The sequence below is a fragment of the Camellia sinensis genome, chromosome 2, assembly GCF_055761805.1.
Source record: "Camellia sinensis isolate YWXY chromosome 2, ASM5576180v1, whole genome shotgun sequence".
NCBI lineage: Eukaryota > Viridiplantae > Streptophyta > Magnoliopsida > Ericales > Theaceae > Camellia > Camellia sinensis.
Genome location: NC_138962.1, coordinates 149,975,338 through 150,000,655, shown reverse-complemented (window position 1 = coordinate 150,000,655; position 25,318 = coordinate 149,975,338). Strand labels below are relative to the sequence as shown.

The 25,318-nt window shown below is 35.7% G+C and overlaps 1 protein-coding gene across 1 annotated transcript; it reads right to left on the bottom strand.

Moving 5' to 3' along the window:
* Window positions 1-93: 93 nt before the first annotated feature.
* On the bottom strand, window positions 94-25,102 carry LOC114296164 (phenylacetaldehyde reductase). Its single transcript, XM_028240444.2, has 6 exons — window positions 24,865-25,102; window positions 21,943-22,112; window positions 19,477-19,668; window positions 18,477-18,639; window positions 8,941-9,127; window positions 94-464 (listed from the first exon to the last, which is right to left on the bottom strand). The coding sequence occupies exons 1-6, from the start codon at window positions 25,016-25,018 to the stop codon at window positions 320-322; spliced, it is 1,011 nt and encodes a 336-aa protein (XP_028096245.2). The 5' UTR covers window positions 25,019-25,102; the 3' UTR covers window positions 94-319.
* Window positions 25,103-25,318: the final 216 nt, after the last annotated feature.

Genomic DNA, 25,318 nt, shown 5'->3' with positions numbered 1-25,318 from the left:
CCATATATTTAATCAGTACATGCCAATATTTCCACTTACAACTGCAATTGGCAACTTCACGAAATTCATTTGCATGAAACCAATGAAGGGAAATTAATGCACAACATTTTTTCTCAAATAATCAAATATAGAAACAAATTTACAAAACACAAGTCGCTGACATGTACGATGTTTTTGCCAGTGCTAAATTATGCATTACAAGAGGACAAGACAGTACTAGCAAATGGGCAGCATATATGGAATTCAAAACCAGAACACTATAGGATAGAACATAATCCTTTCATATTTGTTTGCTTGTCTTGCTAGTCAATACTATGATTCAAAGAGCAACAAAGTTTTTCTCCTTCAGGCTTTCAACAGTATCCTTTAGGGTCACCTCTAATGGAGTGAACTCAATGCCCAAACCTTTTGCCTTCTCATTTACTACAACGTTGCCCATCTGAAATGGTGCGTCATTTTCGCATCTGCAATGGATAGAAAGTATGTGGTGTGAAGATTCCACAATACAGTTGAGAAACTATTAAACAATGCAAATGCATATACAAAATAGGGCATTGCAACATGGTTAGGGCTTGAAATCAAGTACTAGTATATATCACTACTGAAACCTGCTTGCACTCCAAGGGTGAAAGTATATTGTCAACTTTGGTAAGCTTAAGCAGTATTAATGAAAATTTACCTTAGAAAACTGGATAAAAAATAAGCATTAATTGTGCTTCACATCCAGTTCAAATTGATAATGAAGAATCTAGAGCATGTGTTTTACTGGTGAAAACATCCATAAATCATATTACATTTAAGACCATAAAATCCTTTGGACCAACTCAGACTCTTCCATTAGCTCTTGAAATTTAGGTTAGAAATACAAATTTCTACTCATGTCTGTGACTGCTGATACATGAAATACCAAGCAATGGGTTAAAAGTGGCATGGACATTCTTTTCTGTTTTTGTTTTTTTGGCCTTAATAGCCATGAGGGTTCAGTTAGAGAAATGATAAAAGTTGCTTTTCAACCATAGTACTTTCTGCATCCAAATTCCAATAATATATTGTGAGATAGAACTTTAGTGAATGTGAGAAAAGAAAACACTTAGTATGATCCCACTTGATATTTGGAACTGTAAAATTAGCCAAAGTTTCTTATTCTGTTTTAAATTAGAGATGCTAAAAATGTTGAATCGATGTCGCATACATCCCCTAGCCTTCCAAGCTAATGATGTTAGTATGCACTAAACCTTAAGTGCGTCATAGCAAATGTAGAGGACCTTCTTTGGAATTCTTAGAAAGCTAGGGTACCAGACAAGTATCTTAAAGAAGTTTTATAATAAAAACTGGTTGCTCTATTTATAATTTTGTCCTATGTTACATGGACACGGGCACAAATATTGGGTGTGGGTGGGTGCAAGGGCGGACCCGGGATTTGTCAATGGGGTGGGCTAATATTAAGGTAAAATTATACAATATATTTTAAGTATAACCACATAAGAAAAAAGAGAATTTAATAATATTATCTAGATTAATATCTAAATTTATTGATTAGAAACAATTTAACTAAGTTGTGCTCGATGAGTCTTTAAAAATTCGAATTCATTGATTACAGAATCTAGATCAATTTTCAATAACAATTGAATCAAATTTGCTTGGTTTATCTGCTTGAGGTGTGAAAGGCGGTTGCACATCAAAAAATGAGGTTTCAACAATATTAGATGTTGTACTACTAGACTTCTGTTTTGATTGATAGAATGAGAAAAGGGTTTTTCCTTTTTTGAGTGGTGGAGGTTCCATTATTTATAACCTAATTTTTAAAAAAAAAAAAAAAAATAATCCTATTTAATATTAAACCAAAGTATATTCACAATAATTTTAAATATTAGGGTTTTTATATATATCCTCAATAATTTTTATTTAGGCTTTCATTATTTTTATATATCATATAAGTCTAAGAAAACTCCTTCAAAATTCAAAAACTAAGAGCAATATAGAACATTGAACAAGGCATCATCACAAAAAAACTAAGAGCAACATAAGATTTGTTGCATAAAGACAAAATTTCAAAACCATTGTCAATCAAATCCATTCTCAACCAACGAAATAAAATAATTGGTTAATTACACTTACAAAAAATGTTAGAAAAGTGGAGTTGCTGCAGGCTGCTGGAGACGACAAAGAGAGGGTTGTTGCCTATCTATTGGAAGATGTGAGGATTGTTTTAGAAGATTTGTTCTTTAAACAAATACAAATCTATTGGGCTGCCTATCTATTTTTTGGGGTAAGTATTGGGCTGCCATTGGGCTGTCTATCTAAAAAACAAACAAAAAAACTATTGGCCCTTATTTGGGGCTAGGTTGGGCTAGGCGGCTAGGTTGGGTTGGCTTGGGGAAAAAAAATTCTACAAATTTTTTAAATTTTGGGCTAGGCTACAGCCACCTATGGCCAGCCCTAGGTTAGCCCTTGTGTGGGTGTATGTCAAAGAGTCGGATCTTCCTAAACCTAAATTTTAGGATATTAGGATATGCACCCAAAAGTTGGGTATGGGTATGAGTATGGGTATCTGGGTATAGGGACACGTCTCAAGCATTTATATATATTACATATTGTATAAAATTCTTTGATAAGATGTAATAAATTAGAAATTTAGTTCAAGGTAAATGGGATCAAAGAAAAATATCAAATTTATGTATCTTGTTTGTGTGGTGGCAAATAATAATTTTTTGAATTCTAAAAGTTCCTTAAGGCTGAGTTTGTTTAGGATGAACGCTAGGAAGCATAGACACGGATACGGATACGGATACGGATACGGATACCATACGATACAGATATGGCGTTACAACAAAACCTATTAAAAAAAAAATATATGGATGTGGCTAATATACGTTTGTAAAAAATATTTTTTAAAAATTATTAGTAGTGAGCTACACATATACTCAAAAAATCACACTTTAATTTTATAATGCAAAATACCAACCTTTAAAAATTAGGTATTAATTTAAGCCATCAACTTGTTTACTTTTTAAATTTTCAATAGGTCTTGCAAATATTTCATTTCAATATGAAGTCTAATATATTGATATTAGAATAATAGAATAATCCACAATTTGTTCTTGTGCTTTTCCCTTTGGCAGTAGTAAAAAATGCTGTATTTATTAATATCTAATTTTATTATTGTTATATTTTCTTGTTAATGAGCTTTCTATATAGGGGACATGTATGAAACAATAAGGATACATTAATTTGACAAATTATATTACTTTAATTCACTATATTCTTCTTAATAAAGAACTAAACAAAGTATTAGAAAAAATATTCTTGTATTTATCCTTGCAATTGTATTATATTAGAATGCTATGTAAGAAATTCTACAATTATAATTTCGTAAAAGAAGTAATATGTGACTTGGAGTATCCGATACTTCAAAATTAAGTATCCTATACTCCAAAATTAATAAAAAATTAATTAAGAATTATCCGATACTTTTAATAAGTATCTGATACAAATCCACGAGTATCCAAGAAATATCGGTATCCCATACGGATACGATACGAATACGTCTCCCTGTTTTAAGTATCCTTGCTTCATAGGATGAAAGTGGTAGAAATGAAAGAAAGAGAAAAAAACAAAAAACAAAACTATAATACATGCTAAAGCGTGTTCAAGCCTAGAATTTTTTTTATAAATTATAATATAATCTTGGACATATGTCCAAAAGGTGTTGGAAAGTGTCTGACAAGTGTCATGTTGTATTAGTGTTCAACATGACACTCCACCTCCTTAGAAGTATTTGTGCTTCTTAGCGGTTTTGTGAGGGAGAGGAAATTTTCTAGGGTTTCTAGATGTAAAGTGATAGTTTTGGCTTTAAATCAAAAGTTACCGGCTGTAGGATTTTTAAATTAGTTATAGTTTTGGGTAACACCTATTTTATGATGTTTTAGTGTGGAATTAGTGGTTAATTGGTAGGGGAGAAGGTTAGGGACAATTTGAACTTGATTTGCTAGGGTTTAGGGGATAAAAGGGGTGCTGTTCTATGGCTATGAAACCTTAGAATAGTACTTGGGTATGCTTGCAAAGAAGAAGAGAAGGAAATAGGTATTTCATCCTTGCAAGGTAAGGCAAATTCATACAAACACAAATAGAATCTCAAATTTTAATATCTCAACTCTCTATTGAAGAAAACACTATATGCATATTTATAGACTGCTAGACTTCCTATTCCTATAAGGACTATAATTCCATAATTAGAAGTCAAGAAACTTTGACCAGCTAGAATATTCTAGACCTCATAAAGAGACCATAAAAGACCTATGGTTGACTCCTACAGCTCACATCTAGCGACAAAATTTCCAAAATACCCCTACCTACTAAAACTTAATATCACGACATAAAATCTGTCCAACAACATACTAAACTAAATAAACACAAGTAAAGACTTAAAATTGTTTCAAAACTTCACTCCATGATATCCTAAGCATACTTGATGTGAAATTTTAGATTGCCTTTTTTCTTCTTCTGATGCTCTTCATCAAAAAGCTTATAGGCTTAGGGCTCTGTAGGGTAAAAGAAAGCTTCTACAACTTTATATTGACATGAATTAGAATTAGCTTGATATAAAAAAATTAAATGGCATTTGGTTGTGGTATTTTCAGACAGATACTTGCTAGAAACTTTTGCCAGTATCTGTGTATGGTATATTTGTGAAATCAAAAGCCAAAACACGACGAAGGGCTAGGGATGATTGGGCTTGAATGTAAAAGTTGTTGAGATTAAAAATATGGGCAAATTGCAAATCAGTGGAAGAATGAGAGTAATTGCAATTTCATGGGAATCTTTTCAGTGCAAGCATTGGTGTAAACATTATTTTTGCAATTTCGGAAATAACACTTGCACCAAACACAAGGACGACTTGCACGAAAAAGATTCCATTTAAAGTGCAATTATTTTGCAAAAGTCCCATGTTTTTGTAATTCCCCTCGAAATATAGGTTGTTTGACAGCACTACAGTAATAGTACTTTTGCAACTTTATAAGAGTTTAATGCTTGCAAGGGTTAAACAACATATTATAAACACAAACTCAAGTTCTCATAATGTCAAATCCATTGAATAGTACACACTACATAGACATCTATAGGTTGCTTAACTTTTCGTTATTTTACTAGCACTAAAGCCGAAGCATACAAAACAAATTGACTCTTTTGACTACTACACTATTCTAAACCTAACAAAAGCACGTCCAATGACCTTATAATACGACTTGAATAATTAATACCCATACTATAATCCATGTTCAGTATATCTAAAACTTACCTACCTACCTTTGGCTACTAAAACATAAACAAATATGTCCAACAACATGCTAACTTAAAGAAACATAAAGCTAAGATCAAATTAATTATAAACGTGTTCATCTGAACTTTCACTTTTTTTTTTTTAGCATGGTCTACATCATTTTGTTTACCATAAAATATCAATGTTGATATGTTTGTAATGTTAGTATGATGTGCATGTTTTAAACTTTGTATTATTAGAGGATTCAAAATTTTGATATTGCTTTCACATTGATCTCTCTTTTGAAGTATTACATAACAGGATTACAAAATTGCCGATTGGAATTTCTTGTAAATCAAAGATATTCATAGAAGGATGGGAACACAAAAATATAGACTTGGGGAATGTTTGACAAAACTAATAATTACGAATCTTAAATTTTTAAAATTGATATTCAGCGTTGGAATATGTAAGTACTGAATTCTTGAATTCGAAAATTTTGAGATAAATATGCTCTACTTGAAAATGAAAATCAACACTCAATAACAAGATAAGCAATTTTACAAACTTCTTTTTTGGTAGAAGGGATGGTTGAAGCCACAAACATTAACTAGGAACAATTCTACTAACACCTCAATGAGAGACATCCCACACCAAACGAGAAGAAGGAGAAGTAGAAGAGCTTCAACCAAACAAAAATGTCAACCAAAATTACACATTATCCAAACTCAAATTCTAATCATTGTACTTTGTTGAATGGAAACACCAGATGGATGGATACATATACTACTGGGGTTTTCCTAATTCAAGAGTATAAGACTTAAAAACAGAAGAATTTGGCTCTTCAACTAGTAAACTATACTAGACTCATTAAAAATCACATATAAATGACCTGATAATATAACTTTTTCTAAAATAACACCATGAACCGTGTGCAACAATAATTAAAAATTAATACTCTCCTTAACTTTTAAAACTCAGTGTAACATGTGTGTGTGTGTGTCCAGTAGCAAACAAAAAATAAATTAAGACTTAAATTAGTCCTAAACATGATTAGTTAATGTTGAAGCATGCGCTGTCTGAAATTCCAAAATACACATTCTCTTGTGAGGATGCTATGTATTATATTACCTTCCTTTGGCAACATTCAATTTTGGCCTAAAAACCCAAAAGTCACTAACAAAGTCAAAAAGCCAACAATTTATACTAAAAGTTAAAGATTCCATTTTTTTTTTTACTTTTTGCACATCTTTTTCTAAAAAGTTAAAAAGTCATCCCAAACATACTATATGTTTGGCTACATTTTAAAATCAATTTTTGAAATGAAAAATCCAAAAAACTTGTTTGGTTTACAACTTTTTGAAAAATTGTTTTCTCTCTCCTCTCTCCTCTCACATTCTACACATCAATTAATCAATTTTTTTCTCTCTTCTCTCTTCTTCTCAAATTCTACACATCAATCAATCAATTTTTCTTCCACACCTATCTATTCAACTACAAAAATAAATAAATAAATAAATAAATTATGAATCATTCCAAAACTACTTTCAAAAGATACAAACAAACAAGTTTTCAAATTTTGTAACTCTTTCAAAAAAACTATCTTCCAAGATTGATTTTCAAAACTAAACCAAGCGGAGCCTTTTTTTTTACCTCGTATTTTAGCCAAAAAGTTACTAAAATAGCATGTTCCCAAACGAGGCCAAGTGTCTGTTGAATACAAAAATTAGAGTGCATAAAATCTTTTTATTTTTAGTATTATGTATATAATCTGTGATTGCGTCAATTATTGATTTAGTATTATTTTCTTATTTATATCGTTTCCCAAATTGTATCATGAATCTATTATATATACATGACCTCTACCTCATTCATGGATAAGCCAAATAATTCTTTTCATTCTTTTTGGTATCAGAGTTAGGTTAAGTACCTAGTAATTTTGCTTTACCGAAGGGCGGTAGCCTTGCCTTGGCTGCCCGCCTATGAAGCATGGACACTCCAAAATCAGTGCCGTGGCGGTGTTCGACACGAGGACACGGGGACACGGGGACACGCCGGGGATACGTACGGGACACGCCAAATGGCGTGTCCCTTTAATTTAATGATTTTTTTATAGGGGACACGGCAGGGACACGGCGGGGACACGCGTGTCCATATGGGGACACGACATGGGACACGGTGGGGACACGGCATGGGACACAACAGGGCTTTTTTTTTTTTTTTTTTTTTTTTTAATCTTTTGCCTCTCTTATTTAGTGCTTTTGTGAAAAATATTGTTAGATGTTGAATGTTTTCCCCTTCTCGTCTTAGTTCTTATTATCGTTTATTATGACTTTTTTGTGAATGGATGATATATTAATTTGTTTAAATGTAATGGTTATGTTTATTCAATTAATGTTACTATGTTAGTATTTGTTAATTTTAATTTAAGATGAACGTAATATGAATCTACATAACACATAAAAATAAATAAAACAAAATTCGCCGTGTCCCCCGCCGTGTCCGTGTCCGTGTCCCCATTTTTTGAAAATTGCCGTGTCCCGTGTCTGTGTCCGTATCCGTGTCCGTGCTTCATAGCTGCCCGCTGGACCTCAACCCATTCCACTACCATATTTTCTTTCAGTATCACTTCGTGGTGATCTCTCTCTCTATATCATGGTGGGCATGGTGATATACCATGTGAACCACCCAAGCCGCCCCATCTAGTGCATAACCCAAGTCGTCCCCTCTAGCGCACAACCCAAGTCGCTTTCTTGGTGCGCTCAGTCATCTGTTGCCATCATCGTTCAGCACCATGTCATAAGTTATGTGTGTGCCACGCTTGCTGGTTCAACATCTAGTTCTCTACATCAGTTAGGCATTGACCCCCTTAAACTGTCTTGACATTGATTCCGGTTAGTTCCTACAATGGTCCGGCATGACCCCGTAAACTATCCCAACATTAGTTCCGACCAGTTTCTACAACGGCCTAGTACGACCATAAATTATCTACCAGTATTAACTCCGGCCTCTGATGCCAACCAGGGTCTTGTTGGCTGCTAACCAGGGTGTTTCCTAGTCATAGATGCTTCAGCAGCTCCTCTAGGGTAGTTCAGTCCTTGTTTTTTTTTTTTTCCCTTTCTAGGGTGTGGTGTTGATGTATTAAGCACTTTTTTGGCCTTTTTTATTTAGTGTACTACTAGATTTGTTCAGTAGCATTTATTTGGACTAGCCGTTGAGTTTTTTCTGGTTTCTTCCAGTCATCCATTGGCAAGTTACAATTGTTGAATATCTTTACACCAGCTTAAGGGGAGTGTTGAATATAAAAATTAGAGAAAATAGAATTTTTTTTATTTTTAGTATTATGTATATAATCTGTGATTGTGTCAATTACTGATTTAGTATTGTTTCCTAAATTGTATCATGAATTTATTACATATATATGGCCTCTACCTTGGTCATGGGTAAGTCAAATGATTATTTTCATTCTTTTATGTCAACGCACAATATTGAATATTTTCATTATGGGGAAACTGGATAGAAAGAGCTCATCAATTGAAATGAAAGACCAACGACGTAATAACAAGTAACTTGCCCACATATATAATAGCTAATAAGGCAATCACATTTGCATCTATTAAAGGAATAATTAACAACTTGAACTGCACGCAAAAAAATAAATAAATAAAAGAAAAACTTACTTCTCAGGAATATCTAGTGCAGGATAAAGCTCATGCAAAATTTTCACAACCTCAGAGAAGTGTGCAACTCCGTTAACAACACAATATCTTCCACTAGCTGAAGGTATTTCAAATGCTTGAATATGTGCATTGGCAACATCTCTAACATCAACCCATCTATAAGATGCATTCGGAAATGATTTAGCTCCTGCATCAAAAAACAAAACAAAAAAGATGTAGTCCCTAGTATCATGAGAACTCCATCATATAATGATGTATATTTACTTACTTGATTAGACAATTAAAGAAATGTATTAAATTCAAGGCAAAGCATTCTTTAAAAGAAAATATAAGGTTGACCTTTGGGCATTATCAAAAAACCTTGGGCCATGATTTTTGCATGGACTGTATTTTCACTCATCTTAGCAAACCTTGAGGTCGTGGGTTTGAAATGAGAGCAGAAACTTTGTGCAAATTAAGTCAAAGGTTAGGTCTATACCTAATTTACTGTATTTTCACTTGACTGAGGATAGCCATTTCAAAGAATACAATTTGTAATGATAAATCTTCTTCTTCTTCTTCTTCTTCTTCTTCTTCTTCTTCTTCTTCTTCTTCTTCTTCTTCTTCTTCTTCTTCTCAGTTGCAATTGCAAATTAAAAGGCATTTTCAAAAAGTAATGTTTGTATGTATATTAGAAAGGTCATTATTGCAAGAAATGCAACTTTAATGATGAAAATAAATTCCTTCTGGACAATACATGCACCAAAAATAGAAGCTACTATTGATCCATTCTAATGCTTGGTTTTTCTTTTGCTTTTAGTTGATAAGAAAATCAGTTGAAGATGTGCCAAAAGGAGGAAACCCAATCATGCAATGTGCGATAGCAGCACACAAAAGCTAAGCATCAGACAATAAACTTATTTCTCCAAGGAAATCTACCCAATCATCCGACACAAAAGATAGACTTCCACAAGACTATAAGCACTGGGTACTTAGCATCAACAGCTTCAACTTACATGCAAGAATCTCTACACCTCTGAATGAAAGTGTGTTCCAATCGTCCAAACACTCAATATCATTGCCATGCAAACTCACCTCCCACGTAAATTTGGATTTATGTAAATTATATTTTAGTTCTAGAAAGTCCTAAGCTTGTGTCAATAGGGTAGTCTAGAAATATATGAAGCTTGAGTAACCAGCTTAGGGTATGATGAGATATCATCCCTTATTTATAAATGAAGATTAGGGTTTACAAGGAAGACAATTACAAGATGATCCCTGAGTATATACAAATGATTACAGAATCTATAGCTTTCGGCTCATATAATATTCTAAGTGCCTTTCGGTGATTATAATATGCCAACACTCCCCCTCAAGCTGGTGCGAAGATATTTCTCATGCCCAGCTTGCCTAATATGTCATGAAACGGTTTATTCCCAATTCCCTTGGTGAGAATGTCAGCAAGTTGTTCACCAGACTGAACAAAAGGAGTACAAATGGTACCACTAGTGAGTTTCTCCTTAATGAAGTGGCGATCAATCTCAACATGTTTTGTCCTGTCATGTTGAACTGGATTGTGAGCAATGTTGATGGCGGCCTTATTATCACAGTATAACCGCATGGAGTCCGTCTGAGCAATACCTAGATCACTCAACAATAATTTGATCCATAAAAGTTCACACACACCTTGTGCCATAGCTCTAAACTCAGCTTCTGCACTTGACCTGGCAACCACATTCTGTTTCTTACTCCTCCAAGTAACTAGGTTGCCGCCGACAAATGTGCAATACCCTGAAGTTGATCTCCTATCAGTTACTGACCCAGCCCAGTCAGCATCTGTATAGGCTTCTACACGAAGATGATCATACTTTGAAAAATACAGACCCTTACTAGGAGCAGACTTCAAATACCTCAAGATTCTCATGACAGCCTCAAAGTGAATCTGATGAGGAGCATGCATAAACTGACTAACTATACTGACAGCAACAGCAACAGCAATATCAGGACGGGAGTGAGATAGGTAAATGAGCTTACCCACTAAACGTTGATAGCTTCCCCTATCCACAACTTCTCCTCCTTCATCATCCCCCAATTTCTGATTGGGTTCCAGTGGGGTGGCACATGCCTTGTAGCCAAGCATCCCAGTTTCCTTCAACAGGTCAAGCACATATTTTCTCTGTGAGATAAATATCCCATCCTTAGAGCGAGCAACTTCAATTCCCAGAAAATACTTCAAGCTTCCCAAGTCTTTGATTTCAAACTCTTTGGCTAAATATTTCTTCAACAGAGGTATTTCCCCACTATCATTGCCTGTAAGAACTATGTCATCTACATAAACAATAAGTGCTGTAGTCTTACCGCATGAGGAATGTTTCACAAATAATGTGTGATCTGCCTGACTTTGTTTGAAGCCATATTTAAACATAGCCTGAGTGAATCTCTCAAACCAAGCCCTTGGAGACTGTTTGAGACCATATAATGACTTCCGAAGTTTGCATACTTTCCCTTCTGTTTGATGATCCTCAAAACCCGGAGGAATGTCCATATATACTTCTTCTTCGAGGTCACCATGGAGAAAAGCATTCTTGACATCAAACTGATAAAGCGGCCAATCTAGATTAGCTGCTAGAGAAAGAAGTACTCTGACTGAATTCATTTTAGCCACGGGTGTGAAGGTCTCCTGATAATCAATGCCATATGTCTGAGTAAACCCTTTTGCCACCAGTCTTGCCTTGTAACGCTCAATAGACCCATCTGCTTTGTGTTTCACAGTATATACCCATTTACAGCCCACAGGTCGTTTGCCCGTAGGTAACTCAGTCAATTCCCAAGTGCCATTCTTCCTAAGTGCTTTCATTTCCTCAATCATGGCTAGTTTCCACTCAGAGATAGCAAGAGCATCCTAAAAATGGTTAGGGATGCTAACAGAGGAAATATTGGACACAAACGCTCTATATGAGGATGACAAATGAGAGTATGATACAAACTGTGAGATAGGATGTTGAGTACAAGATCTCACACCCTTTCTTTTGGCAATAGGAACATCAAGATCAATGGACTCACGAGTTTCAAAGTTACCTAGACTCTCATCAGAAGCAGGAGATGGCAGTGGAGTAGCAGAAACGGTCCCGTGTATCCAGTTAACTTGTTTTCTGTCGATGTCCCGGACATAAACATGTCCATCCTTATTCTTGGTGACAGTGGGTTCTATAGTTCCAGTAGAAGAGGGGGGTGCAAGAACAACTGGTTCTATCATAGGAGGCACAGGACTCACTTCCACCATAGGAGGCACAGGACTCACTTCACACCAAGGCTCCCCCGGAAATGAGGACGGTGACACCGGAGAGGACAAGAAATAGGACTGGGACTCAAAGAAAGTGACATCCATGGACACAAACCACTTACGAGAAGAAGGGTGGTAACATTTATACCCCTTTTGAGTAGGAGAATAACCAAGGAAAACACACTTGAGGGAGCGAGGGTCCAACTTACCACGAGAGGGGGAGTGATTATGGACAAAACAAACACAACCAAATATTTTGGGAGGAATAGAAAACAAGGACTGAGAACCGAGGAGGACTTGAAGCGGAGCCTGTTTGTCCAAGACCTGGGTAGGGAGACGATTAATAAGATGGGCAGCGGTGAGAACGGCGTCGCCCCAATAGAGACGAGACACGTTCATAAAAAAACACATGCACCGAGCCATGTCAAGAAGATGCCGATTCTTGCGTTCGGCCACCCCATTTTGTTGAGGGGTATTGGTACAAGAGGTCTGATGGATAATGCCATGAGTAGAGAAATATTGTCCTAACCCAGAATCTATGTATTCCCCGCCATTATCAGAACGAAATATTTTGATAGTGGCTCCAAACTGAGTACAAATCATCTTATGAAAAGTGCGAAACACAGAGAAAACTTCACTCTTATCTTTCATTAGATACACCCAAGTAGCACGAGAAAAATCATCAATAAATGTAACAAACCAGCGATGACCTTTCACAGACAGAACACGAGAGGGACCCCAAACATCAGAATGTATTAATGAAAAAGGAACTAAGCTTTTATTCAAACTGGGAGCAAAAGAAGCTCTGTGTTGTTTTCCAAGTTGACAAGACTCACAAAGAAAGTCAGACACATGATGATTTGCGAAACTGGAAGGAAATAAATGCTTAAGTAAATGAAATGAGGGATGCCCAAGACGCCGATGCCACAGCCATACATCAGCGGGGGTAGTAGAAGACGTGGTGGAAGAATAAGCAAGTTTGTCCGGTTGATCTAGGAAGTAGAGACCATTTTCTGCACTACCACTGCCAATCGTCCTCCCCGTGACAAGGTCCTGAAAAAGACAATGATCAGGAAAAAACGTCACACAACAATTCAAATCCTGAGTAAGACGACTTAAGGATAACAGATTAACAGAAAACTTGGGAACATGGAGAACAGAAGATAGATGCATGGTAGGAGTGACTTGGACTAAACCTTTTCCAGAAATGGAAGAAACAGTTCCATCAGCAATCCTAACTTTGTCCTGACCTGAAGAGGGCTTATAGGCAGAGAAAAGATCAGAGGAGCCAGACATATGATCTGAGGCACCAGAATCAATAATCCAAGGCAAAGATGTATGACACAGGAAAGCACAAGGAGAAGATGCTAAGTTACCTGAGCGGGCAAAGGACGAGGAAGCGGTACTGAGAGCAGTAGAAGATCAGCGGTCCAACAATTGGCGCAAAGCATCCTCCAGCTCAGTATCAGAAGCTTGGGTAGCAGAAGTGGAATTAGAATCAAGGGTATCAACGGTACTAGACTGATGAGCCCGGGAATAGGAACCATGTCCTCGAGAGTTGCCTGACCGACCTCCTCGAGAACCAGACCGATCACCTCGACCCCCAGATGGAGTCCCATGAAGCTTCCAACATGTCTCACGAGTATGCCGCGGCTTCTTGCAATAATAACAGAATACAGACTCCTTAGTAGCAGACGGAGGAGGCAGACTGAGGCCATCTCGAGGAGTAGACAGTAATGCGGAGCGGTCAGTAGAGACAGGGGACATCATAGCAGACCGACGACTCTCCTCATTTTGTACATAGGCAAATGCCTCCTGCAGTGAAGGAAGAGTGTCCATACTCAGAACTCGACCCCTAACTGGATCATACTCCATATTTAGGCCGGCCAAAAATTTAAAGACCCGTTCCCGTGTGATGAACTTCTTGTACCCGGCAGAATCAGTAGGGCAAACGGGCTTATAGTCTTCCAGGTGGTCAAGGCGTTTCCAGCCGTTGGTGAGGAAAGTGAAGTACTGAAGAACAGTCTGCTCCCCCTGAAGTGTGCTCTCAATAGAGCGACGCAACTCAAATGCCTGTGAAAAATTTCCTTTGCGGGAATAGGTAACAGCCACAGCCTCCCAAATGTCCTGGGCAGTCTCCATAGACAAGTAGCCCTCACCAAGTTCTGGAACCATCGAATGGATAAGCCAACTCATAATCAAAGAGTTGGTAATCTCCCATTGGTCATAACCTGAGTCAGTGGTACTAGGTGCCTGTATCCTGCCATCAACATACCCCATCTTCCCTCTACTTTTCAAAAACAAAGTCAAACTTTGAGACCATGCTAGGTAGTTCTGACCATTAAATAGAGAGGTGGTGATTTTCAGACTAGGGTTGGGGTTCTCAGTCATGGTAGTAGGTAGAATGAGACTCTCACTTTTTGGTGTTTGAGACGAAGGGGACACACTAGTGGAATCTGTCATGGATACAATACTACCAAACCCGCAACAAACTAGTGGAAATCACAAACCCGGAAAGTGGTAGTGAGATAACAGGCACAATGACCACTATAAAGACATAACAAAATTAAGAAACGATTTTTTTTTTTTTTTTTTTTTTTGTTTTTTTAAATTGATTTATTTATATATACATGTCTTTATATATAAATATATGTATATCAGGCTATATTTATATATATATCAGGATATATATGTATATATATATATTTATATATACCACAGTGAGATCAGAGGCTGAAGAAGACGAGTGACGAAGAAGACGAGCGACGAAATGGCTGGAGGAGATCGCCGAGTTGAGGAGATGACGGCTGAGTGACGATCGACAGAGGAAGGCGAGGAGATCAACGAGGTAAGGACATCGACGAGGTGAGGAAATCGACTGAGGAAGACGAGCTGAGGAGATCGACTGAGGAAGACGGCTGAGGAAGACGGTCCACCCAGGTAAGCTTCGAACCCTAGAGTGTTGTTGGTGAAAAGGTCTACCAACGAGGGTGAGCCGAAACCTATAGGTTCTGCTCTGATACCATGAAGCTTGAGTAACCAGCTTAGGGTATGATGAGATATCATCCCTTATTTATAAATGAAGATTAGGGTTTACAAGGAAGACAATTACAAGATGATCCCTGAGTGTATACAAATGATTACAGAATCTATAGCTTTCGGCTCATATAATATTCTAAGTGCCTTTCGGTGATTATAATATGCCAACAATATATTAGTCTTGGGTTTGTGTCACTGGGTAGTCTCTAGAAATATATTTAATCTTGTAGTTGAAGGGTGATCTTGTGAAGAGTGAATGTTGTTCAGATGATGTAAATGTATGTACTCCTCTTATGAAGTTGACTTAAGCATGTAATAACAGAGTGAAGTTTTTCTCTTTTCTTCCACTTCTTGCCAAAAGTCCACTATGTAAAACTTTAAGGTGGTATGGCAGGAAAGCAAATCTAATAGAGTGGTGTTATGAACTAATTCTAGACATTTCTCCATCTGTGTAATTAAAGAGTACTTGTGAAAATATCATGCAACTAGTATGAAACGTATCTTGGGTAAATGGAGTTAAGTGTGGAAAAACATTTTATCTCCCCTGTCCATAATCTCACTGAAGTTCACTGCAAAAATATAAGCCATTCTAATTTCAACAAAGTGGAAGCAGAGAAATTTACCAAAAGCTTAATGCTAACAGGCCAGGCATAACTGGTGCTTCGCAGTTTAGCCATTCTAAAATGCAACAAATTGCACATTAAATATCATTTAGGGAGAACATTTCCCCTCATCAAATTGTGAACTGTTAAGCTTGCATCTAATGGTGTTCTATACATGCAAAGAAAGACACCTTTGAAAAACTTTGGCATGCCTATGCCCGAGGAAAATCTGACATCATTGCTGCAAAAAACATTATAAAACAACCACTAAATCTTGTATTTCGATTATCCTCCCTATCATTATATACAGGAATGCCAAACTGTACAATCGGGCAAGCACCAACTCTAGCTCCCAATTGTAAATTGCCTTAGAGAACCACAAATCCAATGTCACTGCACTTGCTGATAGGTTATGTAATCTACTATAGATGCATCTTTGTTAATGGAAATGCCATAAAGATCAGGGAACAGCTTGGTAGCTACAAGCACACACCAGATAAAAGCTTATTCCCTTGCCATTTCTTACTCAGAAGTAGACATACTTCAAGAATGCCACCCATCCTTTCTTAATGCCATCCTCAACCCAACACCATAAGAACTCCAAATAACATTCATCTTTTTCTTTTCCTTTTTCCTGGTATATCAGAAAGCAAAACTACATTCATCGATAAACCTCCACCAGCTGTCCCAATCTATAACATACCTTGAAGGGAGCAAGATTCATCTGATACATCATGTGATTACTATATTTGATGCATAATTCCCCTTAAATAAAGTCTCTTTACACCTAAACATATTCTTCTTTAATATAGAATCTAAAAACGAACATTGTGCTAGTGACGCCCAAACTTGCACTATCGTTATATGGCCCAGATTTTGGCTTGTTCAAAATTTAATTTAAACTATTCATTGAATTGTCCAACCAAAAAGGTGAATTTTGGACGAATCGAGGGTGTTGGTTGGTGTAGAATGAATGTAATGTAAATCGAAGTGCTTATAGAAAGTTGAGTGATTATACTGTTCCTGCCAAGTAAGGGAATGTGCCACAAAACATGTATAGGAACATATAATGCTTATTCTATAGAATGTTGGGAAAATAAGAATTAACATGTTCAGGAAATGAGCATAACTGAAATCAGTATGTTGAGACCAAAGAGAAGCAATTCGAGAGAAGATACAATAATTAAAAGATGCATACATGTGATGTTGGAAGTGGAGTCAAAGGCATCAATTCAAATTGGAATGAGAAATACTCATTGGAGATGGTTTGGCCATATGCATTGTAGACAGGCCAATGCACAAGCACAGAGAGTAATTTGATCCACGCTGAAGTTTCCAAAAGGACGAGGAAGATGACAAAGAATGTGGATCTGAGAATGACTATAGGTCTAAGTAGCTTGGTTTAAGGTTTGTGGCATTAAGTTGAGTTGACGAAGATAATATCAATTTTTTGATTCTATAATTCATTCCCATACAACATGGTAGTCTAAAATTCTAACATCAAAGAGGAAGCTAGTAGTGAGTAGAAAGCTAGGACTAAAGAAGGGTGCTCAACAAAGTTCCAAAAGTAGAATCATGATGGTTGAACGTCAACAAGATGTTATTTCCAAAGTGAGACTATGGTTAACAGGTCATGAAGGAAAGAAAGTTCTGATAGTACTAAGCACCGTCTTTCACAATAAGAAATCTAAGGATTCTGTTACAACTTGTGGCTAACATTGTTAGGTGGCACTATGCCATTCTATTTTCCAAGATGAAATTCAGATTGAGTCACAGGGCAGACACTATCTGGGGGAGCTATAACTCCACAAATAACAGAACTAACATAAACATTTGCAATTCGTAATAAAATTTGTCAATTTGATCAAAGCTTTTCCTCTCACTTTCTGTCTGCTCTAACCAGACCTCAATACTTCTCTCTACACAAGGAGAAACTTAGGTCTCATTTGGAAGCAGCCTAAAAAATCCCTCTTATAAAAGCCGTTTTTTTAAAGCTAAAAGCTAGTAAAAACTTGAAGAAGCTATTAGAGCAAAAGGCAGGCAACAACTTTATCACAGATAATGTATATTAATGAAACCGGTAAGAATCAACACAGTAATTCTTGATGTGTGAGTTTTGATTCATATATTCAATGTTCATTAGATAAACTAGATGTCTTGACAGTTCCACTTTCTTTGGTAGCTTTGGGCAAGGCACTATTGGTACTTGGTCAATCTTGCTCTAGCTGCTTTCAGCTTCAGGGAAAGTTTACTTTTCCTTTCCGTGAAGTTTTTGTTCCAATTCCCCTTGTTAGTCAATGGACTGAAAGTTGAAGGGACGGGATCATGACTTTGACTTTCTATACATACTTTTTTTTTTTTTTATAATTTAATTATGTGTATATAAATCAAGGAATCCCACAACATCCTTTTCTTTTCTTTTCTTTTCTTTTCCTCATTGGGTGGATTTGTAAATGCCTTGTTAATTTTAATTTAATTTTATTTAATTTTATTTTTTTCTGAAGGAACGATAGAGGGACCAACTTAATTATCGAGTTAAAGTAAGTGAGAATATTCAATTTTAAAAATAAAAAAGAAGAAGAAGCAGAAGAAGAAGAACATAAGCATTATTCTCATGGGTAGCTGAAGATTACCATTTATGACATTGAGAACTACCTCCACAGTTGCGTTAAGAGTAGGTTGTAAGAGAGGACCAAACACCCATCCTGGATTAATCACAGTCAAGTCAATCCCATTCTCTTTTGCAAATTTCCAAGCAGCCTCCTCTGCCAACGTCTTTGAAAGCTGATACCAAAGCTGATGAAACCAATAATTTGAATAACATCAAATCAAAAGTCTCTTTTGAATGCCAATGTAGTCTGATTTTAACCAACATATAACTGACACTAACATGCAAATAACCCAAAATTTAGATCAATTCAAAACAAGCATTACTCCTGGATTGGACCCTGTTATTAGTTTACAGTTCCTGTGTCTAGAAGAAAGCTTAGAAAGTATGGTAAGAAGTAAGATTTTAAGTGTACTTTGAGAAGTGTAAATTTCAAAATGTCAAAGGCACTTCATGGGCGGTATAATGCAAGTGCATCCATCAACGGATCTAAAATATGTATACATACCTTAGTTATTAATAGAGACGTGTTGAAGTTACACAAATACCATAGAATATGTGCATTGCTACAAACTCGACTGTAATAAATAATGTCATTGTTGCTACTTTTCTACTTCTAGTAATCTCAATGCAAAGATTGTCAAGTCCAAGTACCACATTCTCCAACATATGAATTATGAAGCATCAGAAAAACGATCTTTACTAATGGTTATATTCATATTATCAAGTCAGATCATGTCAGTCAACATTTCAAAATGTGACCAAGAAAGAGAATGGCCATGTTGTAAACAGTTGTTTCTGATCGTAAAGTAACAGTAACGAAAACCAAAAAAAGAAAGTATCCTGCTGTATACATGATCAAATCCTGGCTCCAGCTCACAAGTACACCAAACTGACCAGGTGATGTTCTGAAGTGTTTCACATCATCACATTGAAATACAAGTAGAATTCCTACAAGCTTTATTTTCATAAGCAATTGCAAAGAAATGATGATCAGAAACTCAGAAAGTAGCACATGTACACACCTTTGACTCCTTGCAAAACAATGGATCAGAAAACCAAGTTTCATCCATATGTAAACCAGGAGTTAGCATCTTTCGGTTGCAAATGACCGCAGCCGTAGAAGATGTTAGAACCACTCTTTTGATAGATGGAACTTTTGCACATGATCTTAACACATTAACTGTTCCCTTCAATGCAGGATCAATTAGTTCTACCTGAAATATGAAGCAAGAACAAAAGATAAGTCCCATTAGACTAATAAGTTGACAGTGAACAAATGATAATTCATCATGCATTACACATTAGAAATCTGTTGCATCCTACTTTATTATGCATGAACTGTAATTGATCTCATGAACAACCCTGCCCCTAAGCGATTAGAAATGGAATCCTTGAAAATATTGGATGTTTTTTGTTTCTCTTGGAACAGAAATAGCAGAACCATTTCAAAATAATGGAGAGAGAGAGACAAGGGGACAAATTTTTCACACAAGGGAGCAAAATTTTCAAGACTATAATAAAAGCAACAGAAGACATGGGGAACATGTGACTGCTAGAGACAAAATATAGAATCCATGGAGAGAAAAAAACTACAGTTGACCCTTTAATAATTTATGTCACTAAGAAAATTTGAAAAAGCAAAAAACAAAATACCAAATTCTTATAAGATTAACTCCTATCAAGTATAAGCATTACATTGTTAATCACATGGCATAATCTCCTTCTTGCTTCCACTAGTGCTAAGGAGCTGTTTGACAACTCAACTCAACACATAAAACTGAAAGTATTCAGTGAAAAAAAATAAGTGCATTTGACAACCACGCTTTTTAATTTGAAGTAACAGTAAAAATAGGCTAAATTTTTAATTTTTTAAATAACGGACTTCTTAGTTATGCTGAATTTCAAATTGTTAGAGAGATGGATATATTGTTTGGCCCATTTCTTAATAGTTTACGCTTTTGGGACTAGTGGTGATCTAACATGGTATCAAAGCTCAAGTTGAGGGAGGTCTTGAGTTCAAGTCTCTCTTTTGCATTTGGTCCCCATTTACATTCTTTCTTCTCCGTATATATATGGATATTTGCATCTTCATATGCAAGACGAGATTGCACATAAGGGAGGGTAGATATATTTTGTTGTGCCCATTTCTTAATAGCTTAAGGTTTTGGTACTAGTGGTGATCTAACCCACTCACATAAGCTTATAACATTGTTGAGGTTTGCTGCCATGATTCCATTACCACCATCATCATCGTCGCCACCTCTACACTCCTCCATCACGGTCGCTAGCACTACCTCATCACCCCACAAACAACCACCACCACCACCACCACCACAACCACACAACTATCATCACCACCACTCTATTCGTCACTTACTCAATAACCACCATCACCTCCACCGTACCATCACTACCACTACCACTGTCACTTCACTACCACCACTGCCACCACCAGTTGATTTATGATAAAAGCATGGTTATTAGAATCCCAATCCGGATTGTAGGATCTTACGATTCTATGATCTTAGTTGGGCCAAACGATCCGGATCACACTAGGATCTTAAATTTAGTAGGATCTTAAAGTCACTACGATCCTAGTCATAAAATGATGTAGAATCGCATACGATCCCAATTCTACTTCAATCCCAATCCAACCAATTTTTTTTGTTACTATTTATTTCTTATATATATGTGTATATCTATATAAAAAATTTGACTATAAACTCATTTTTCAAATGTCTTTATGTTAACATAGAATATACATTATATCAAATTTATCAATTTTCTTTAATCTTTTTAAAATTATGTAATAAAGTTTATCATTATCAATAATTTTTCATTTTATTTTGCATTAAAAGTAGGATTTTATGATTCTTCATCCGATTCTACGATCCGATCCATTAGTCCCTGGATCCCGACTTTAACCTTGGCTAAAAGGACTAGTTCAAAGATGTGAACCACTAAATTCATAGCCAAGCCACTTAATCTAACTATCATTTGTATCAAAATTTTTACAAATTTTTTCTTATTTTTTAAGTAGTTTTGGGTTAAATTTGCATCATTAGCATTTTCAATTCCTTTTGGGCTGAGCTTAGGAAATTAAGCTCAAGCCTGATTTCAGGAGTGGGCGACTACATTTTATGTTACTATGTAGTTTCAGCCTGGCCTGAACATGACTCTAGAAACCAAAAGATTAATTGATATGTCCAGCAGATTAATTTAGAAAATAAATACAAACAAAGACCAGTGGTGCAGTGGAAAAGCACCAGAGCCCCTGGAGTACCTGAGATCCCAAGTAGGCCCTAACCTAAACAAAATTGAAATTTTGTAGTTTTCCTTTGGCTTTTTCTCTGACTGCTTGGCATCTTCTATTCTATCACATGGATAAATCAACTTAAAAGTGTTAATAATTACAAGATTGGTGGTTCGTTGTAAAAATGTGTTGACATCCTAAATTTACAGTGTTAATAAAGTAATACAATACATACCTGTGGGTCAGTCACTGAAAAATGAACAGGAGACGCTGTGTGAAAAACACCTTCGCATCCATCTATTATTGGATCAAATGATCCTTCCACCAGTAAGTCTGCTTGAAACAAATGAAGTCTCTCCTTAGCTCCATCAAGTGCAAGCAAGTGTTCAGTCTTTTTTGGGTCATCTGTTCCACAAGTACCAACATGACAGATGTGTCATGACTGCCTTAGAGAGAGATTTTATTGAATGGCATATCATCCTAAGTTCATACATATGACAGCATTGTGAAAGTTCATTAAAATAGAGACCCCACAAAGTCAGCATTGCTATGCTTCAAGGTTTCTCATCGCATATTGCATACTACTTCGTCTGCCATAGAAGCACATCGGAAAATAGTACACACGTACTGACATGATGTACATGTTGCTGATTCTGTGAAAAGTAACCACCTCATATGGGGTTGAATTTCATTTTACCAAATGAAGGAATATGATTGGGTATTTGGGAAAATATGCAAAGATAACATGCTGCATGAAAGCATATCATTTGAAATTGTACCTGAGAAAAATAGATTACATGCCCCCTTAATACATACTCTAGAATAATAAACACTATAAGGAGTTATCTAAACCATACATTTGGTTATTTTATATATATGAGGAATTTAGCAACAAACTTTAGGTTTATTTGTTGAACTGCAAAATTGGATTTCCAAAGTTAGCGATGTATCAAAGTGATATTCAAGCTGGGTAAGATAATAACAATTGTGGTTCTGTGGTGAAAGAAAGTGATACTTGGAACTACTTTATTACAAAAATTTATCGTTTGAAGGTGCAGAATGAAAATTATTACATTCCCACTCTGTAAGAAAAATAGAAAACTACAGCATTCGCTTAAAATTAATACAAAGTCTTGCTCCATTAGGTTCCCAAGAAATGCAGAAGGTATTCAAGAAAACAAAGCAGCAGTTGTAAAATTTCAATGGGTAACAACTAACATCATCATGGTCATTGGAATCAAGCACACATAACTCAGACAAAGAAGATAAAAGGAACTGCATAATTTAGCATGCCAGATAACAAATGTTCACAAGGTTGTAACGTGAAGGATGCAGACGTGCAACCATATCTACAAAATGTACAATACATATATATATATATATATATCTATGTTGCCAAGAGTTTGAATTATAAGATTACCAACAAGGAGATGATACAGAGGACCATTGGGAAGTGGCTCATCAAAGCCAAGACAAAGTTTTAGTGAAGCCTGAGGATCAAAGTTGCTTTTGATGTATTCAGGTAACATTCATTTAAATCATGCTAATATTGATTGGGGATCTTATCAAGTGGGACAAGTAGAACCAAGTTGTATCTGAATTGAGGTAAACACACACGAAATAAAAGACAAGTCACACAGCAAAAGAGAACTTTTCAATAATCCAATTACTGTTCTCAGAAATGTTTTTCATGCACAAAATTAAATGAGCTTATACTATGACTCTGAGTTGCTGTCACTATATCGTGCAAGCTATCAAGTTAAGAACTGGATGCTAATCACACACACATAAAAAAAGTACTTGTTCTTTTACATTTTCTCTTACATTGCAGACCATTCTCCTTTCGTCATCATTAAGTGGATGTTTGGGGTAAACTAAAAAAGTAGAGAAAAAAAATATGTATGTTTGGGAAATTTTTTTTATTTTTTACGAAAAAATGTGTAATAAAATATTATAGCAAATATCAAAATTACTAAATTACCCTCCCTGACACAGTCAGCAACACTGTGCTGACTTTCTATCTCTTTTCAATTTTTATTTTTTTATTTTTTTTATGGGAATGTGTGGCTTCAATTGTGCCACGTCTTCTTTTTGTTTTTTTATGGGAAGTTGTGGCTGCACTATTTTGTGGCAGCACTGTTTTTTTTTTCATCCGACAGATTTCCAGCCAAAATAAAGGTGAATAGTATGAATTTTTTTGCTTTTTTAGTGACTTTTTGACATTTTGACTTTTATAGGTGATGCCAAACCAACCATAAATGTGGAAAAAATAATAGATCGGATAAAAACAAATAACCACATCTTTTTTTGAAATATTTTAGAAATAGTTCAACTCAAGAGCATTATTTTTTTGAATAACAAAATTTGTTTTAATAATTTTTTTTTGTGAGTCACCCACCATCATTTTAAGCTAATTTAAGCTAAGTTGAAGACAATTATATAAATTCATCCCCGTCATTGAACAATGAAAGCCGTGTGTAGTGCAAAATAATAATAATAATAATAATAATAATAATAATAATAATAATAATAAATATGGATACCTTACCTCAATCATGAGATTTTTCCCATTCCCACACATCGAATTGAGAATTGAGCATATTGCAGGTATTCTTGACAAGTTTATAATGTACATAATATGCAGCATACTGATATGATTCTATTTAAAGTCCCAAGTTTCATAGTGGAAATGAAGCATAATGTAATCAAAAAGGTTAATTGGGTGAAATTCTGTTTCGCTCTTCAAAAAAGGACCTAGTCTTGTGCTGGGCCATTCACCAATTGTTTGTCGAATTACCAGACCGTAGTAACAAGTTTGGATTGAGATGAGATCAAGGGTCATGATCTTCAGCAAAATACAAGCAAGCAGGCTGCTAATAAGCGATTATATCTGCATAATGTTGTCATATACACACACACATACATACATGATTGAAAGATGGAAAACAGCTTTGTTACTTGTTAGTGCTTCCACTTTTATAGTGATAGTGAAACAGAGAATCACAAAAGATAACAGGGTCTACATAATTTTTTTTTTTTTGGCTAGTAATCAAAGAGAGACTCCTTGATTATACGTAATAGGAAGAAAATTTTGGAACGTAAAGTCAAAATCAAGGGATTCCAGAAGAGTGAGAGAGAGAGAGAGAGAGAGACTGACTTGGGTTACGAACAGAAGCTCTGACGGTGTAACCCCGGAGAAGCAAGAGCTTCACCAGCCATGATGCTATGTAACCTGAAGCACCCGTCACACACACCACCTTCCCTTCTCCTCCTCCACTCATTCTCTCTCTAGTTACAACTCGTGAGAGCATCTCCAATGTATTTGCTATGAGAGCATTGCTATGCCTATATTTTGATATTGAATAATAGTAATTTACCAAATTATAACAGTGGTGTTGTGATAATATTTTGACAAATCTCAATTAATTTTTTTTTTAAGTTTGTAGGTATTGTCTGAATATAATTTTTTTTATGATTTTTTAATTTATTTTTTAATCTTTTGTGACATTTTGTTATCTGTTTGTAAAAAAATAAAAAAATTATAAGTATGTTTGGTTTGTATTTTGAGATAAATTTCTAAAAAAAAAAAAAAAATTGAGTAGAGAGTTTAG